The sequence below is a fragment of the Pongo pygmaeus genome, chromosome 2 (assembly GCF_028885625.2).
Source record: "Pongo pygmaeus isolate AG05252 chromosome 2, NHGRI_mPonPyg2-v2.0_pri, whole genome shotgun sequence".
Taxonomy (NCBI): domain Eukaryota; kingdom Metazoa; phylum Chordata; class Mammalia; order Primates; family Hominidae; genus Pongo; species Pongo pygmaeus.
In genome coordinates, this window is record NC_085930.1 from 139,050,815 (window position 1) to 139,065,771 (window position 14,957).

The 14,957-nt window shown below is 41.5% G+C and overlaps 1 protein-coding gene across 2 annotated transcripts in view; it reads left to right on the plus strand.

The window, feature by feature from the left end:
- Positions 1–14,957, plus strand: part of COL6A5 (collagen type VI alpha 5 chain) — a 148,016-nt gene that overhangs the window by 52,691 nt on the left and 80,368 nt on the right. For both annotated transcript variants that reach the window (XM_054483243.1, XM_054483244.1), the window contains 6 exons: positions 2,829–3,404; positions 5,500–5,840; positions 5,947–6,028; positions 8,986–9,128; positions 9,717–9,809; positions 11,556–11,609. In XM_054483243.1, the coding sequence (XP_054339218.1) occupies positions 2,829–3,404; positions 5,500–5,840; positions 5,947–6,028; positions 8,986–9,128; positions 9,717–9,809; positions 11,556–11,609 (1,289 nt within the window). The remainder of the gene's footprint in view (positions 1–2,828; positions 3,405–5,499; positions 5,841–5,946; positions 6,029–8,985; positions 9,129–9,716; positions 9,810–11,555; positions 11,610–14,957) is intronic.

Sequence of the window (14,957 nt, forward strand, 5' to 3'; positions counted from 1 at the left end):
TTCACCTTACCCCAAGTAATGGCTGCTCATGGTGCTCCATTTGGTTAGTGGTCTCAATGCAGCCACTGGACATCAGTTTCAGGTCAAACTCAAACGGAAAGTTTCATGGTTTAAATGGATAGACTTTTGCTTTCAAAGATCCAGGGCCCTCTAAATGAGATCATAGGCATTCTAGAGAGACATCAAAATTCAAGTGGCCTGATGTGCTTTTCTGGGTAAGCGCCACCAGTGCAGAGGGCAGGATATGAGAGTTGAACATGGGGTAATGGAAGCTGGCTGAGAGAAACAGGGAGGGAAGGGAACTGAGATGATTACCAGCTACCATTGGGGTTGGTAGGCTGGAGACACCACATCTGAGTGAGGACAGGGTGAGATTTGCCACTTGTGGTCTCAAAAGCAGTAGAGACTGATAAGTCACCTAGGAAGTGCTGCTGTGCCTACTTGGAAGGTCCAAATTCTTGTGGTTTGTCTATTGGCCCAGTCCTCCCAATCTGGCAAATGAAACAATTAACTCTCCAATTTCCTTTCTTCTTCACTTCCTTCCTCCCTCCTTCCTCTTGTTTCTTTCCTCCTTTATTCCTTCCTTTCTACCAATAGGAAGCTCACTTTTGTCACTAATATAAATCATGTTTCTAAGACTGACATTAACCCACTTCCATATCTGTAACTTGTCCAACTCCAAACAAAACCTTCCCTCAAATCCTGTGTCAGATCAGCATTTGCTTGGCTAAATAAAACTATGCCTGACCACCATAGCTTTACCTTACTTAAGTAAGCAACTAATTCATCTCCTTAGTTGCAGATATTTAATGATGTTATCATCTCTATCGAAGGAAAATTATGATTTTTCCCAAGGCAGCAGGACCACCCCAGTTCTTCTGCCTGTTCCATCCTCTCCCTGGACTCTCACTCTGAAGCGTGGGCTCCCCTCCCTCAGTCCTGACACACCTGCCAGTCCACTTAACACTGAATGTTCTTTCTCCTACACACTGGATGTGGTCACTCTTCTGCTTACAGTGTTTTGTGTATGTGTGTGTGTGTTTTTTTTTCTGGAGGCCTCCCTGTGCCCTTGGGGCAATTTCCAAACTCCTGAGCTCTATGTAGCCCCTGCCCACCTCGCCAACCTCATTGATCACCTCTCCCCTCTTCACAATCTACCCTGTCCTTCTGAAATTCCTCCACATCTTTGTGCACACTATCCTGCCCACCATGAACACTCCAGCCCACCAGTGTGCCTGCCTATGTCTCACTTTTCTGTCAAATTTCAGTCTTTGTTTGCTAGTTTCCTGGCCCAAAACCTGACCCCATGTCCCCACTGTATCCCCCAACTCTCACTCCTATTTTCCAGGTGGTAGCACTTGACACATATTTGCTGTTTTCCTATCTGTATCTATCAAAAGACTACAAGCTCCGCAGGCAGGCTTAATCTCGTTTGTTTGGGGTGTCCTCCAAAACTGGTGCATTACTAAGACTACAGTCTTTTCCTATGAATGTGGAGGCTGTTTTATTCTCATTTCCCATGCCTACATTTTTGAGGTAGTGGTGAGATGGAGTTTGGGATGCAAGATGTTTATTAGGGATCCACACCTGTAAAATAAATGGGGAAAGCAAGATGGACCAAATAACTCAAATAGTGACGTAGGCTAAACAAAGCTCCAAACCTAGCAGAGAGCTCTGAAGCAAATATCGCCCATGAGAGCTGTCCAGCATCAGCCTGAAACAGCTGGGACTAAGGGAGAACACCCTTCCCACTTAGTGCCTGGATGTGGCGGCCCTAGGAAGGGCATGACCTTTGGCAAGGCATCTCTCTGTAGTCAGACAGACCCTGAAAGTGCTGACAGCTAGAAGCTGTCTACCGCCTGCCCATACTCCCATAGCTGGGGAGTAAGTTCCTCTTTGCAGGTCTATCCGGGCAGCCCATCTTTGTGTCTGCCACACCACCCTTACAAGGAATTGTGTGACCGTGGGTAACCTACTGTCTCAATTACCTTTAGTAATCACCGTAGTGCTGCTGCTACAACAGCCATTGAGTTTGGTTGGAAATGAGTATAGAAAGTCACCCTTTGATTTTGGGACATTTCAGATTGGACTTCAGGGAGCTGACCTTATGCTCTATTTACTAGCCATTCACGCTTCTTCTGAGAAGTTCTAACATTTGAGTCATGATATTTTTAAAAAGCATTGCAGCAGAAAAAAAGTGCTAAATTTAAGAGTAAAAAGGATCTAGAGGTCCAGATACCAGCTCCACTCCATGGTAACTGTGTGCTCTTAGGCGAGTCACTTAACCTCTGAATTCTATTTCTATATTTGTAAAATTAGAATAATTAGTCATAAGGTGGTTGTGAATATTAATGTTGTTAGTGTATGCCAAAATCATTTTTAAAATGCTACTCCTCAATATGAATGTAAAGTGATAACATGACTAGTAATAGGAGTACTAATAATAGTACAGTAAGTAAGTGCTATTATCTTGATGGGGTAAATGTCCCAGTCTTGGTGTTTTGAAGGGACGTCTACCCTTTGTAATCACCTTTTAATGAGTACATGAAATTTATTCAAACTTCTTACTTTCTTTCTCTGATTAGCTTTCATTGTCTTTTCAAATGGATTGTATAAATAATTAAACTTTGAAAAAAACTCTATTATCTTTCCTCCTCTTGCTATTTTTTCTTCTTTTTGAGGATCAGTGATTCTCTCTCTTGTTAACTTATCTCAATTTGCTAATGTAAAGCAATTGAAGTATTTAGTAAAGCAATTTAAGTATATGAGGAAAGGAAAAATTTCGAATGATTCATGAGGAAAATAATTTATTCTTTTTTCTATTGCAGTCTGTCATCTTCAGGAAGCTGACGTGATTTTCCTTTGCGATGGCTCTGACAGGGTATCTAATTCAGATTTTGTAACCATGACAACTTTCTTGTCAGACTTAATTGATAATTTTGACATTCAGTCTCAAAGAATAAAAATTGGTATGGCTCAATTTGGAAGCAACTACCAGAGTATTATTGAGTTGAAAAACTCTCTGACTAAAACCCAGTGGAAGACTCTAATTCAGAATGTCTCCAAGAGCGGTGGATTTCCGAGAATAGACTTTGCCCTTAAAAAAGTGAGCAATATGTTTAATCTACATGCTGGTGGGAGAAGAAATGCTGCTGTCCCCCAAACTTTGGTTGTTATCACATCTGGAGATCCTCGCTATGATGTGGCAGATGCAGTAAGAACCCTGAAGGACCTTGGAATTTGTGTCCTGGTTTTGGGCATAGGAGATGTTTATAAGGAACAGCTTCTGCCAATAACAGGCAATTCTGAAAAAATAATCACTTTTCAAGGCTTTGATAAATTAAAGAATGTGGATGTGAAAAAAAGAATCATCCGTGAAATCTGCCAGAGCTGTGGGAAAACCAGTAAGTGCTCCTTGTTTGGTTTTCTTCCATGGAAACTTCTCATTTCCCCATTTCCCAAGAGTGTCTTATGGGCTAGCTCTAGCAGAGCATATATTTAGAACATATATTTAGTGAGAATATCTCACTTATTGTGCAATAAGAAGAGACTTCTCTGCTTCCAGGAAGTTTGGATAACTCAGCCTCCCTCAAAGACAAGGAAAGGGTGCAGAGGCTAGAGGGGACCCCTGGGCTGTGTCCTCTGGTCAGCCCTGTTCCCTCACAGCAATCCAGTGTTTATTCTCCTTTTAACACCTGGATCTCTCTCCTTTTTCTGTCCTCCTAGTAAATTCCCTGCATCCAGTAGGAAGTAAGTAAAATAAACATTTGCTGATTGGAAGTTTTACTATTGTACCTTTGTTAAGCCATCTTGTAAGGGACTCGTGTGTGTGTGTGTGTGTGTGTGTGTGTGTGTACAGTGTATTTTTCTTCTTTTAATGATTACATTCATATAATCACAGCCTACTAAAGATCTGAATTGTCCTTAGAGGTTATTTAATCCAGAGGTCACAAAGGTAAATGGCTGCAAAGGCCAGGTGGGTAGTGGAGATGAGTCAAGTGAGCAGAGTATGAGGACAGTGAACTGAAAAACAATGATGCATCTCACAGGAATGCCACTATTCAGCTCCAGCTGAGAGTGGCCACAGGGAACTCAGCTTCTGTAAATTTGGGGCTAGGATTTGGGAGGACAGCATGTAAGGAAGCAGTAGCAAATGATAACAGTTTGTGGAATTTGCACAACATGCAGAAATTCCTTAGAGTTCTTACGTTTCTAGATTTATTATGATTGAAATCACTTCTTTCACAAAATGTGATAGTTTTTCCAAACTCTCCACATCTTATATGTCCCATTTGCGGTGCTCAAGTGAAGGCAGATTACAGTGGTGGAAAGAGCCCTGGGCCTGGAATCAGAAAGCTAGAGTTCTAACTCTGGTTCAGCAGCAACAACCTCCACACATGACTGTTTCCTCATCTGTAAAATGAGCAACCTGGGCAGGATCAGAGTAACCAAATGGCAGCTTGCAGTTGCAGTTTGTTTGTCCTATCCAGCGTTGATGAGTTGCTAAATTAGTTGACAGCATTCACACTGAAGGTTCTACATTAAAAATGTTGACATCAGGCTCCTCTTTGAAAAATCAGAAGATCTGACAACACTAGGCCCCATTTTCCACATAGCTACTCTCAGCTGGAACCGAACAGTGAACAGACCCAGAAATGGGTCATTGTTCTCCAGTTCATTTTCCTCACACCCTGCCCACTGGAATCATTTCTCTTATCTACCTGCCTTTGCAGCCATTTGTGTTTGTGACCTCTAAAACTTAAATCATCTGAAAAGACAGCACAAAACTTTATTTACTTATTTTTTATTTTTTATTTTTTTGAGATGGAGTCTCGCTCTGTCACCCAGGCTGGAGTGCAGTGGCGCGATCTCGGCTTGCTGCAAGCTCTGCCTCCTGGGTTCACGCCATTCTCCTGCCTCAATCTCCCGAACATCTGGGACTACAGGCGCCCGCCACCACACCTGGCTAATTTTATTTTTGTGTTTTTTAGTAGAGACGGGGTTTCACCGTGTTAGCCAGGATGGTCTCGATCCCCTGACCTCATGATCCACCTGCCTCAGCCTCCCAAAGTGCTGGGATTACAGGCTTAAGCCACCACACCCAGCCTCAAAACTTTAATGTATTCTGACTATATGAATCAAAATATGTCACCATTAAAATGCATGCCCACATGCATGCGCACACACGCACAACAGAGTCACTGAGAATGAGACTAAATTATGGTTTGAACTTCAAATAGCTATTGGAAGTTTTAATATTTTAAAGGGGACAGGGAAAACCCCTGTGATATATGTTGGTATTACATATATATGTGATTTACATATACACATATATATATATATTATGATAAAGCAGCCAGTATCTTCCTTCTTGAACACTATTTGGGGACTAGAGACCCTCTAGCTCTGGGGCGTGACAGTGCTCCTTTTTTCTGCCCTGTCTCTCCTTCCTTACTCCTGTCTACTCGTTAATCTTGACTCTGTTCCGTTGGTTTCCAGATTGCTTTATGGACATAGTGGTTGGGTTTGACATCTCCACTCATGTGCAGGGGCAGCCTTTGTTCCAGGGCCACCCCCAGCTGGAATCCTACCTCCCAGGCATCTTAGAAGACATCAGCTCTATCAGGGGGGTGAGCTGTGGGGCTGGCACAGAGGCACACGTGAGCTTGGCGTTTAAAGTGAACAGTGACCAAGAATTCCCTGCCAAGTTCCAAATCTATCAGAAAGCAGTGTTTGACAGCTTGCTGCAAGTCAACGTCAGTGGGCCAACTCATCTGAACGCACAGTTCTTGCAGTCTCTTTGGGACACATTTAAGGATAAATCTGCATCCCGGGGCCAGGTATCCATATTACATTTTATCTCTCATCTCCACATTCTTCCATTTGTTCTTCATTCCCCAATTATATATTTAGCTTTTACACCATACCATTTTCTTATTTCTCCAGGTGCTGCTTATTTTTTCAGACGGTCTCCAGAGTGAAAGCAACATAATGCTTGAAAATCAATCAGACAGGCTCAGAGAAGCAGGTATTGAGTTGATTTTTTTTTTTTTTTTTTGAGAGGGAGTGTCAGTCTGTCACCCAGGCTGGAGTGCAGTGGCACGATCTCAGCTCACTGCAAGCTCCACCTTCTGAGTTCACGCCATTCTCCTGCCTCAACCTCCTGAGTAGCTGGGACTACAGGCGCCCGCCACCACGCCCAGCTAATTTTTTGTATTTTTAGTAGAGATGGGGTTTCACTGTGTTAGCCAGGGTGGTCTTGATCTCCTGACCTCGTGATTCACCTGACTTGGCCTCCCAAAGTGCTGGGATTACAGATGTAAGCCACCGCGCCCAGCCGAGTTGAAAATTTAAACAGTGAAGCGTGGAATATGCTTAACAAGTCTCTACCTTTACTCAGATGCTGTAGATCTTGAGATCTGCCTAGCTACTTGTAGCAGAGGCTGTTGATACCTCATCTAATCCCCATTGACCAGCCCTCACACTCCTCCCCAAAATGCTGCAAATGCTGTGGCCAAGTGCTTAGACTTATGACCTTCTATATAGACATGTGCCCTTGACTGACCTGAACTATGTACCTGGGAGTGCTTGGAATGGGTGTGGGTTTACCATGCTCCACGTTTGGTGGTGGGGGCGGGGGCAACTATGATATAGGGATACAAAAGCCTGGCACTCTTGCTTAAATGGGTCAACTCTAGTACAATTTGCATTCCAGAGTCCTTCATGAATCAGGCAAAGGCTAAGACTTCACTGAGATGTATCCCTGGTTACATCTCCTTCCCTTTTCCGCTCTCTCTCTCAATATAGACACCACATACATACAAAATCCTCTTTCAGATTCCAGTTCTAGGGAACCTGACCCAAGACAGCTCCTACTGTTTCTTATTTTCCATATGAAAGATAGCAACGTGGATTTGGAAAAGCACTTCTCGCTATATATTTTCTGTCCATGTCATAGCTTCAAACTGAGCCGGAAGCTAAATGCAGAAGTTGAGAGTAGGATGCAGCATTGGAAGACTCCGTTAATTGTCAAATGAGATGCATTGTTTAAGAATTCCTTGGTGTAGCCCAGACTGGCTTCTAGGGTTCATCTTCCACAGGCAACCTCCCTAAAGACCACAATATGTCCTATTTTATTGCTCGGTTGTGTCTCTTTCTCTGCACAGTTCCCTTCAATACCTTGTCATTGTTCTTGGGATATAGATCAAATTCCTTAACATGGCTTGGGAGCTTTGCAGAACCTGGCCTCTGCTTCCCATTTCAGCCTTAACTCACTTCTTTCTTGTTTGAGACAGAGTCTCGCTCTGTCACCCAGGCTGGAGCGCAGTGGCCCGATATTGGCTCACTGCAAGCTCCGCCTCCCGGGTTCACGCCATTCTCCTGCTTCAGCCTCCTGAGTATCTGGGACTACAGGCGCCCGCCACCACGCTTGGCTAGTTTTTTTTAATTTTTAGTAGAGATGGGGTTTCACCGTGTTAGCCAGGATGGCCTGGATCTCCTGACCTCATGATCCGCCCACCTTGGTCTCCCAAAGTGCTGGCATTACAGGCATGAGCCACTGCACCTGGCTAACTCATTTCTTATATTTGGTGTTCCAGGCATATGAAACTATTTTTTCCCATTCTTCCTGTAATGATATATATATATATATATATTTATATATATATTTATATATATTTTTATATATATATTTATATATTTATATATATATATATATGTACTTTTTTAGATGGATTTTTGCTCTTGTTGCCTAGGCTGGAGTACAGTAACACAATCTCAGCTCGCTGCAACCTCTGCCTCCCAGGTTCAAGCGATTCTCCTGCCTCAGCCTCCCGAGTAGCTGGGATTACAGGTGCCCACCACCATGCCTGGCTAAATTTTTTTTGTATTTTTAGTAGAGATGGGGTTTCTCCATGTTGTTGACCAGTTCGCTGGTCTCAAATACCTGACCTCAGGTGATCCGCCCACCTTGGCCTCCCAAAGTGCTGGGATTACAGGTGTGAGCCACTGTGCCTGGCCCCCATGTACTTTACAGCCTCACTTCTCTCTGTCCTTGCCTAGAGCTTCCTCTATCTCCTTTCCTCCCCGGGTACTCTCTCCATCTTCCATCTCTGGTTCTTTCCACTGGCCAACTTACATTTCTCCTTTAGAATCAGCTTCAACATCAATTTTTCCAAGAAACCTTCCATGACTCTCCAAGAATGGGTTAGGAGCTTCTCCTCTAGGCTTTCATGGAACCCTGATGTTTCTCAGAGCAACTATCTGATTCTTGACCCTCTGTTCCATTAGACCATTAACTCTGGGAAGGAAAGAAGTAAGCCTGACTTATTCATTTGTATTTCTGCTATTATACAATGATTAATACATAATAGGCTCCTATTAATAATTTAAAAATTGTTTAGTGAAAAGATGAATAAAGTCAATGAACTAGTAAATGAATTAATGAGTGAATAGATGAATTAATGAATGAACTGGATGTGGTCAGGAGTTCAGCTGAGACAATTGCCCTGGGCTTTCCTCATGTTCTCAGGGCTTGGCCTCCCAGGGGTGTTTGGAATTGGGAATAACTTGAGAATTATCATTAATTTACATTCAGGAAAATTCAGAAAAGCTCTCTGGAGATGAATAATGCCCTTTCTTAAAAATCACTTTCCAGTGCCCAAGAATTGCATCAAAATTGGTGGTAAGATGTGGAACACGGTTTTCTATTAGTGTTTTTCTATAGATTTGTAAATCGTTTCTCTTGAATACTTTTTATCAGGGGATTTCATGCAACGGTCAGGGACCAGAGCTGGTGCATATTCAGAAAATGCAGGCAAATTATCTGTTAGTTTCTTCATATGTCAGGAGTACTCCTTCCTCTTATGTTTGTTTTTTCCCCTTTTCAATTCTTTAAATCATGTTCACTGAGTAGAATTATTATGTCTTCTTTTTTTTCATGTACAACCCCTTTGCTTTATTTATATTGTGGTTTTTGCCACATAGGACTTGATGCTCTGCTGGTAGTGTCCCTTAACACAACTGCTCATCATGAGTTTTCTAGCTTTGAATTTGGAAAAAGATTTGATTACAGGACTCATCTGACTATTGGAACGAGAGAACTGGGCAAAAAACTATCACAGTACCTGGTGAGTTGTTGAACAAAATCCCCTGTTGTTCAAAATGCCATGGGAACTAAATTGGAATCTTGATGAGAACTTTCAAAGACTGCCTTTGTTTACCTCCACTAAATTAAGTGCATTGTCCTTAGTATATAAAAAAGTATGGAAGACCATAGCATAGTATTTTGTTTTTGCATGTTCTTTCATTCTTTGTCATCTCACTAAATGAATGCATAAGAAACTAAAAAACTAACCAACTCATAATTGAATTAAAAAGCCCCCAACTGTTTGTGCTGCAGAAATTCCAGGAAACAGAAGACTGTCAACTAGAAACCAACAAGTCTTAGGCAAAGTTGAGCCATGGCCATCCACATACTGGATGCCCTGTCTATAGACAGAGGTCATTTCCTTTGGAGAGGCGATGTTGCCAGTGCAGTGCCTGGTACCCTCTCTGCAGTGTTAAATTCAGAAAGCACCTCTTATTCTCTGCAGCCCCTCATCCAAAGGGTGAAGATGGGCGTGTAGGTGGTGGATTATGATTTGTATGAGTACAGTTCTTATGGAATAAAGTTTCTGACAATTGCTATTCACTCAGCTTTACTTTTTTTCCCCCAGGGAAACATTGCAGAGAGGACTTGCTGCTGTACATTCTGCAAATGTCCAGGAATTCCAGGACATCATGGGACCCGAGGACTACAAGCCATGAAGGTGCCACTCACCTGTGATACTATTTTATCTAATGTGCCTTGATTTGGTACAGGTGGGACTGAGACTGAGTGGTTGAATTTACAACCTTCACTCCATGCTAATGGAATTGCTTTGGACATTTCATGTGACTTTTTTGGAATAAAATTCAGGTCAGGAGAGCTCACTTTTGATACTGCTAGCAAGAATAACTCCCTTTTCTCTTACATACCGTTGGCAATGTTGCTTCTTGGTTTTGCAATTTATGCTTTTGTACCTGCTTTAGAAAGTTTGAAAGGTGGTAAGAAGTAAAAAATAGTGGAGATGAAGCTGGGTGTAGGAGCTTGCACCTGTAATCCCAGCTACTTGGGAGGCTGAGGTGGGAAGATCACTTGATTGTTCAAGACCAGCCAGGGCAACATAACAAGACCCCATCTCCTTAAAAATAAATAAATAAATAAGTGTTGTGCTTCATCAATAACAGAATGAGATTGAACTACAAAAAGATCATAGCATTGCAGATTAATAGCCTTTTAAAACACAAATTATAAAATATTATACAACAATAGGATGAATAAATATGTCATGATATTTTCAATAAAATATGTCAATGAAAATGAATGAACTACAGCTACACACAACAACATGAATAACTTTTACTAACATGGTAATGACCAAAAAAAGCAAAACACAGAAGAATGCATGTGGTAAAATTCCATTTATTAAAAGTTGTAGTATCTAGGGAGGAATACTTAACGGTGAAGTATTTTTAAAAGGCAAGAAAATATTATCAGAAGTCAGGAGGGCCCTTGTGGAGAGAGGCTGGGGGTGAATTGTGACTGGGGACAGGCACTGTACCTGGGACCAATAATGCTCTATTTCTTGAACTGCATGGTGGCTACATAGACCTTATATATAAAAATTATAATATTGTTCTATAAAGTTACTTTATAGTAATTAAACTATACATTTATATTTTATACACTTTAATGCACTTTTCAAATGGATTTTAGGTATCACAATAAAAATGAAGTTTTTCTTTAAAAAAAAAGAGATCAACAATGCTTGCTCATGAGTTCTGCACTGTCCAACCTTATGGAAGGACAATTTATATTGAACTTTTTACTGCGCTGTGATGTTTTGTTTAGCACAATTTTCTCTCGATACTTTGCTCAGGTCAATATTAGAATTATGTTCCAGAAGCACAACTCCCCTGGTATACTGATCAGCCAGCTGGGCCTGTGTTAGAGGGTGGGGAAAGCAAACTCAAATGAAATGTTTGCCACAAGTAAGCCACAACGCAGTTAAACCACACGTGGCTAAGGGAGAGATGACTGCAATTAAAATATATGCAATCTTGTTGTTGGAAGTGGTTATTCTTCCTTGAGCTCTCAAAATAGCAGGACAAAATAAAATAATACCTTTGGAAATGTTATCGGTTTGTCTGCTAAAAGGGTTGTGGCTGGTACAGCTGTCCTCCCTGCAAATCGCTCAGGTGCAGGTGTGGTTCTGTGGGTCTCATCTGCTGGTGGATTCCAAAGGTCAGCCTCCTGCAAGCATTAGGAGGGTCACCTTCTGCAGAGGGGCTTCAGAGCTGAATGCAAGGAGAAAAGCTAGCTCCAGATGTTGTCAGATTCTCCCCAAACTCACGGCTGTATCTGCAAAAACTGCAACCAAGTTGGAGGAAGGGACTTGCTTAGAATGCCTAATGATTTCACAAGTTTGACTTTATTGGGGGGGTGACTAAAATTTATTGTTCTCTCTTCACAGGGTTCTCAAGGTCTGAAAGGCAGCAGAGGACATAGGGGAGAGGATGGAGACCCTGTAAGTTTTTATTACTCCCCCTCACCCCCGTCGCACACACACTGTACACACACACACACACAAACACACACTTATTGATTCTTCCTACCCATGAGCATGGAATGTTCTTCCATTTGTTTGTATCCTCTTTTATTTCCTTGAGCAGTGTTTTGTAGTTCTCCTTGAAGAGGTCCTTCACGTCCCTTGTAAGTTGGATTCCTAAGTATTTTATTCTCTTTGAAGTAATTGTGAATGGGCGTTCACTCATGATTTGGCTCTCTGTTTGTCTGTTATTGGTGTATAAGAATGCTTGTGATTTTTGTACATTGATTTTGTATCCTGAGACTTTGCTGAAGTTGCTTATCAGCTTAAGGAGATTTTGGGCTGAGACAATGGGGTTTTCTAGATATACAATCATGTCATCTGCAAACAGGGACAATTTGACTTCCTCTTTTCCTAATTGAATACCCTTTATTTCCTTCTCCTGCCTAATTGCCCTGGCCAGAACTTCCAACACTATGTTGAATAGGAGTGGTGAGAGAGGGCATCCCTGTCTTGTGACAGTGTTTTTGCCCATTCAATATGATATTGGCTGTGCGTTTGTCATAGATAGGTCTTATTACTTTGAGATACGTCCCATCAATACCTAATTTTTTGAAAGTTTTTAGCATGAAGGGTTGTTGAATTTCGTCAAAGGCCTTTTCTGCATGTATTGAGATAATCATGTGGTTTTTGTCTTTGGTTCTGTTTATATGCTGGATTACATTTATTGATTTGTGTATATTGAACCAGCCTTGCATCCCAGGGATGAAGCCCACTTGATCATGGTGGATAAGCTTTTTGATGTGCTGCTGGATTTGATTTGCCAGTATTTTATTGAGGATTTTTGCGTCAATGATCATGAAGGATATCGGTCTAAAATTCTCTTTTTTGGTTGTGTCTCTTCCCGGCTTTGGTATCAGGATGATGCTGGCCTCATAAAATGAGTTAGGGAGGATTCCCTCTTTTTCTATTGATTGGAATAGTTTCAGAAGGAATGGTACCAGTTCCTCCTTGTACCTCTGGTAGAATTCGGCTGTGAATCCATCTGGTCCTGGACTCTTTTTGGTTGGTAAGCTATTGATTATTGCCACAATTTCAGATCCTGTTATTGGTCTATTCAGAGATTCAACTTCTTCCTGGTTTAGTCTTGGGAGAGTGTATGTGTCGAGGAATTTTTCCATTTCTTCTAGATTTTCTAGTTTATTTGCATAGAGGTGTTTGTAGTATTCTCTGATGGTAGTTTGTATTTCTGTGGGATCGGTGGTGATATCCCCTTAATCAATATCATCAAAATGGCCATACTGCCCAAGGTAATTTATAGATTCAATGCCATCCCCATCAAGCTGCCAATGACTTTCTTCACAGAATTGGAAAAATCTACTTTAAAGTTCATATGGAACCAAAAAAGAGCCCGCATCGCCAAGTCAATCCTAGGCCAAAAGAACAAAGCTGGAGGCATCACACTACCTGACTTCGCAACCTACTCATCTGACAAAGGGCTAATATCCAGAATCTACAATGAACTCCAACAAATTTACAAGAAAAAAACAAACAACCCCATCAAAAAGTGGGCGAAGGACATGAACAGACACTTCGCAAAAGAAGACATTTATGCAGCCAAAAAACACATGGAAAAATGCTCACCATCACTGGCCATCAGAGAAATGCAAATCAAAACCACAATGAGATACTATCTCACACCAGTTAGAATGGTGATCATTAAAAAGTCAGGAAACAACAGGTGCTGGAGAGGATATGGAGAAATAGGAACACTTTTACACTGTTGGTGGGACTGTAAACTAGTTCAACCATTGTGGAAGTCAGTGTGGCAATTCCTCAGGGATCTAGAACTAGAAATACCATTTGACCCAGTCATCCCATTACTGGGTATATACCCAAAGGACTATGAATCATGCTGCTATAAAGACACATGCACACGTATGTTTATTGTGACACTATTCACAATAGCAAAGACTTGGAACCAACCCAAATGTCCAACAATGATAGACTGGATTAAGAAAATGTGGCACATATACACCATGGAATACTATGCAGCCATAAAAAATGATGAGTTCATGTCCTTTGTAGGGACATGGATGAAATTGGAAATCATCATTCTCAGTAAACTATCGCAAGAACAAAAAACCAAACACCACATATTGTCACTCATAGGTGGGAATTGAACAATGAGAATACATGGACACAGGAAGGGAAACATCACACTCTGGGGACTGTTGTGGGATGGGGGGAGGGGGGAGGCATAGCATTGGGAGATATACCTAATGCTAGATGACGAGTTAGTGGGTGCAGCACAGCAGCATGGCACATGTATACATATGTAACTAACCTGCACATTGTGCACATGTACCCTAAAACTTAAAGTATAATAATAATAAAAAAAAGACAAAACAAAAAGAAAAAACAAACAAACAACAAAAAATGCACACTTATTTTCTTTTTCATAAAAAAGCTTATTTTCATACAAAAGGGGTAGATGGGGTTTTGTTTATATGTTTATTTTTATATGTTGGTATGTTTATTTTGTTGATATATTTATTTTTGTGCTTTTTTGTGGGAAGAAGGGTTGCCTTTCTTTTCATTTTTCCTTGTCTGAATTATGAGGCAGTTACTAAGTCTAAGTTTGGGGTAAGGCGGGAACAGGCTTACACGTGTATCCTGGCATGTTTTTATCAGTGGCAGATACCTGGGCAGCCTCCTCTCTACCCCCAAGCAGGGCACAGCAGGTTATCTGCCAGGGAGCTCTCTTTAGACCTAAAACCCAGTTCTTAGTACATGGCTTTGGGCCAAGGCTGGAGCATACACCCTTCCATGGAAAGGGAAGTTGGCAAAGCATCCCTCAAGATGAGAGGCATGGCTTCACGGTCACATGCTACACAGAGGTTTGCGAATCTCCATGTTTAAAACCAGAACTCTCACTTTCTCATCAGTCAAATTATGAGAAAGAATTTGAAGAAACTGAAACCAGTTAGGTGGCTCTGTTTGGGATGGAAAAAGTTCAGAAAGCATCCAGACTGGATTTCTATCACCTTAGATCAAGTCCAGTTCCTCATCTGGGCAGCAAGTTATAAGAATTGAAAGCAAAGACTCTAGAGTCAGACTGCCAAGAGTTGGCCTAGTTGTGTGTCCTTGAACAAGATACCTAACTTCTTGACCCTCAGTTTTCTCATCTGTAAGCAATTATAAGTTCCTCTACAATCTAATGGCTGACCTAGTTTACAAAATGACCACTAAGGGGGGTACTCTAAATCACCTACTCTGTACCCTCCGAGGGTTCTTGGAGACTACCAAACTAGCATGGGAGTGCTT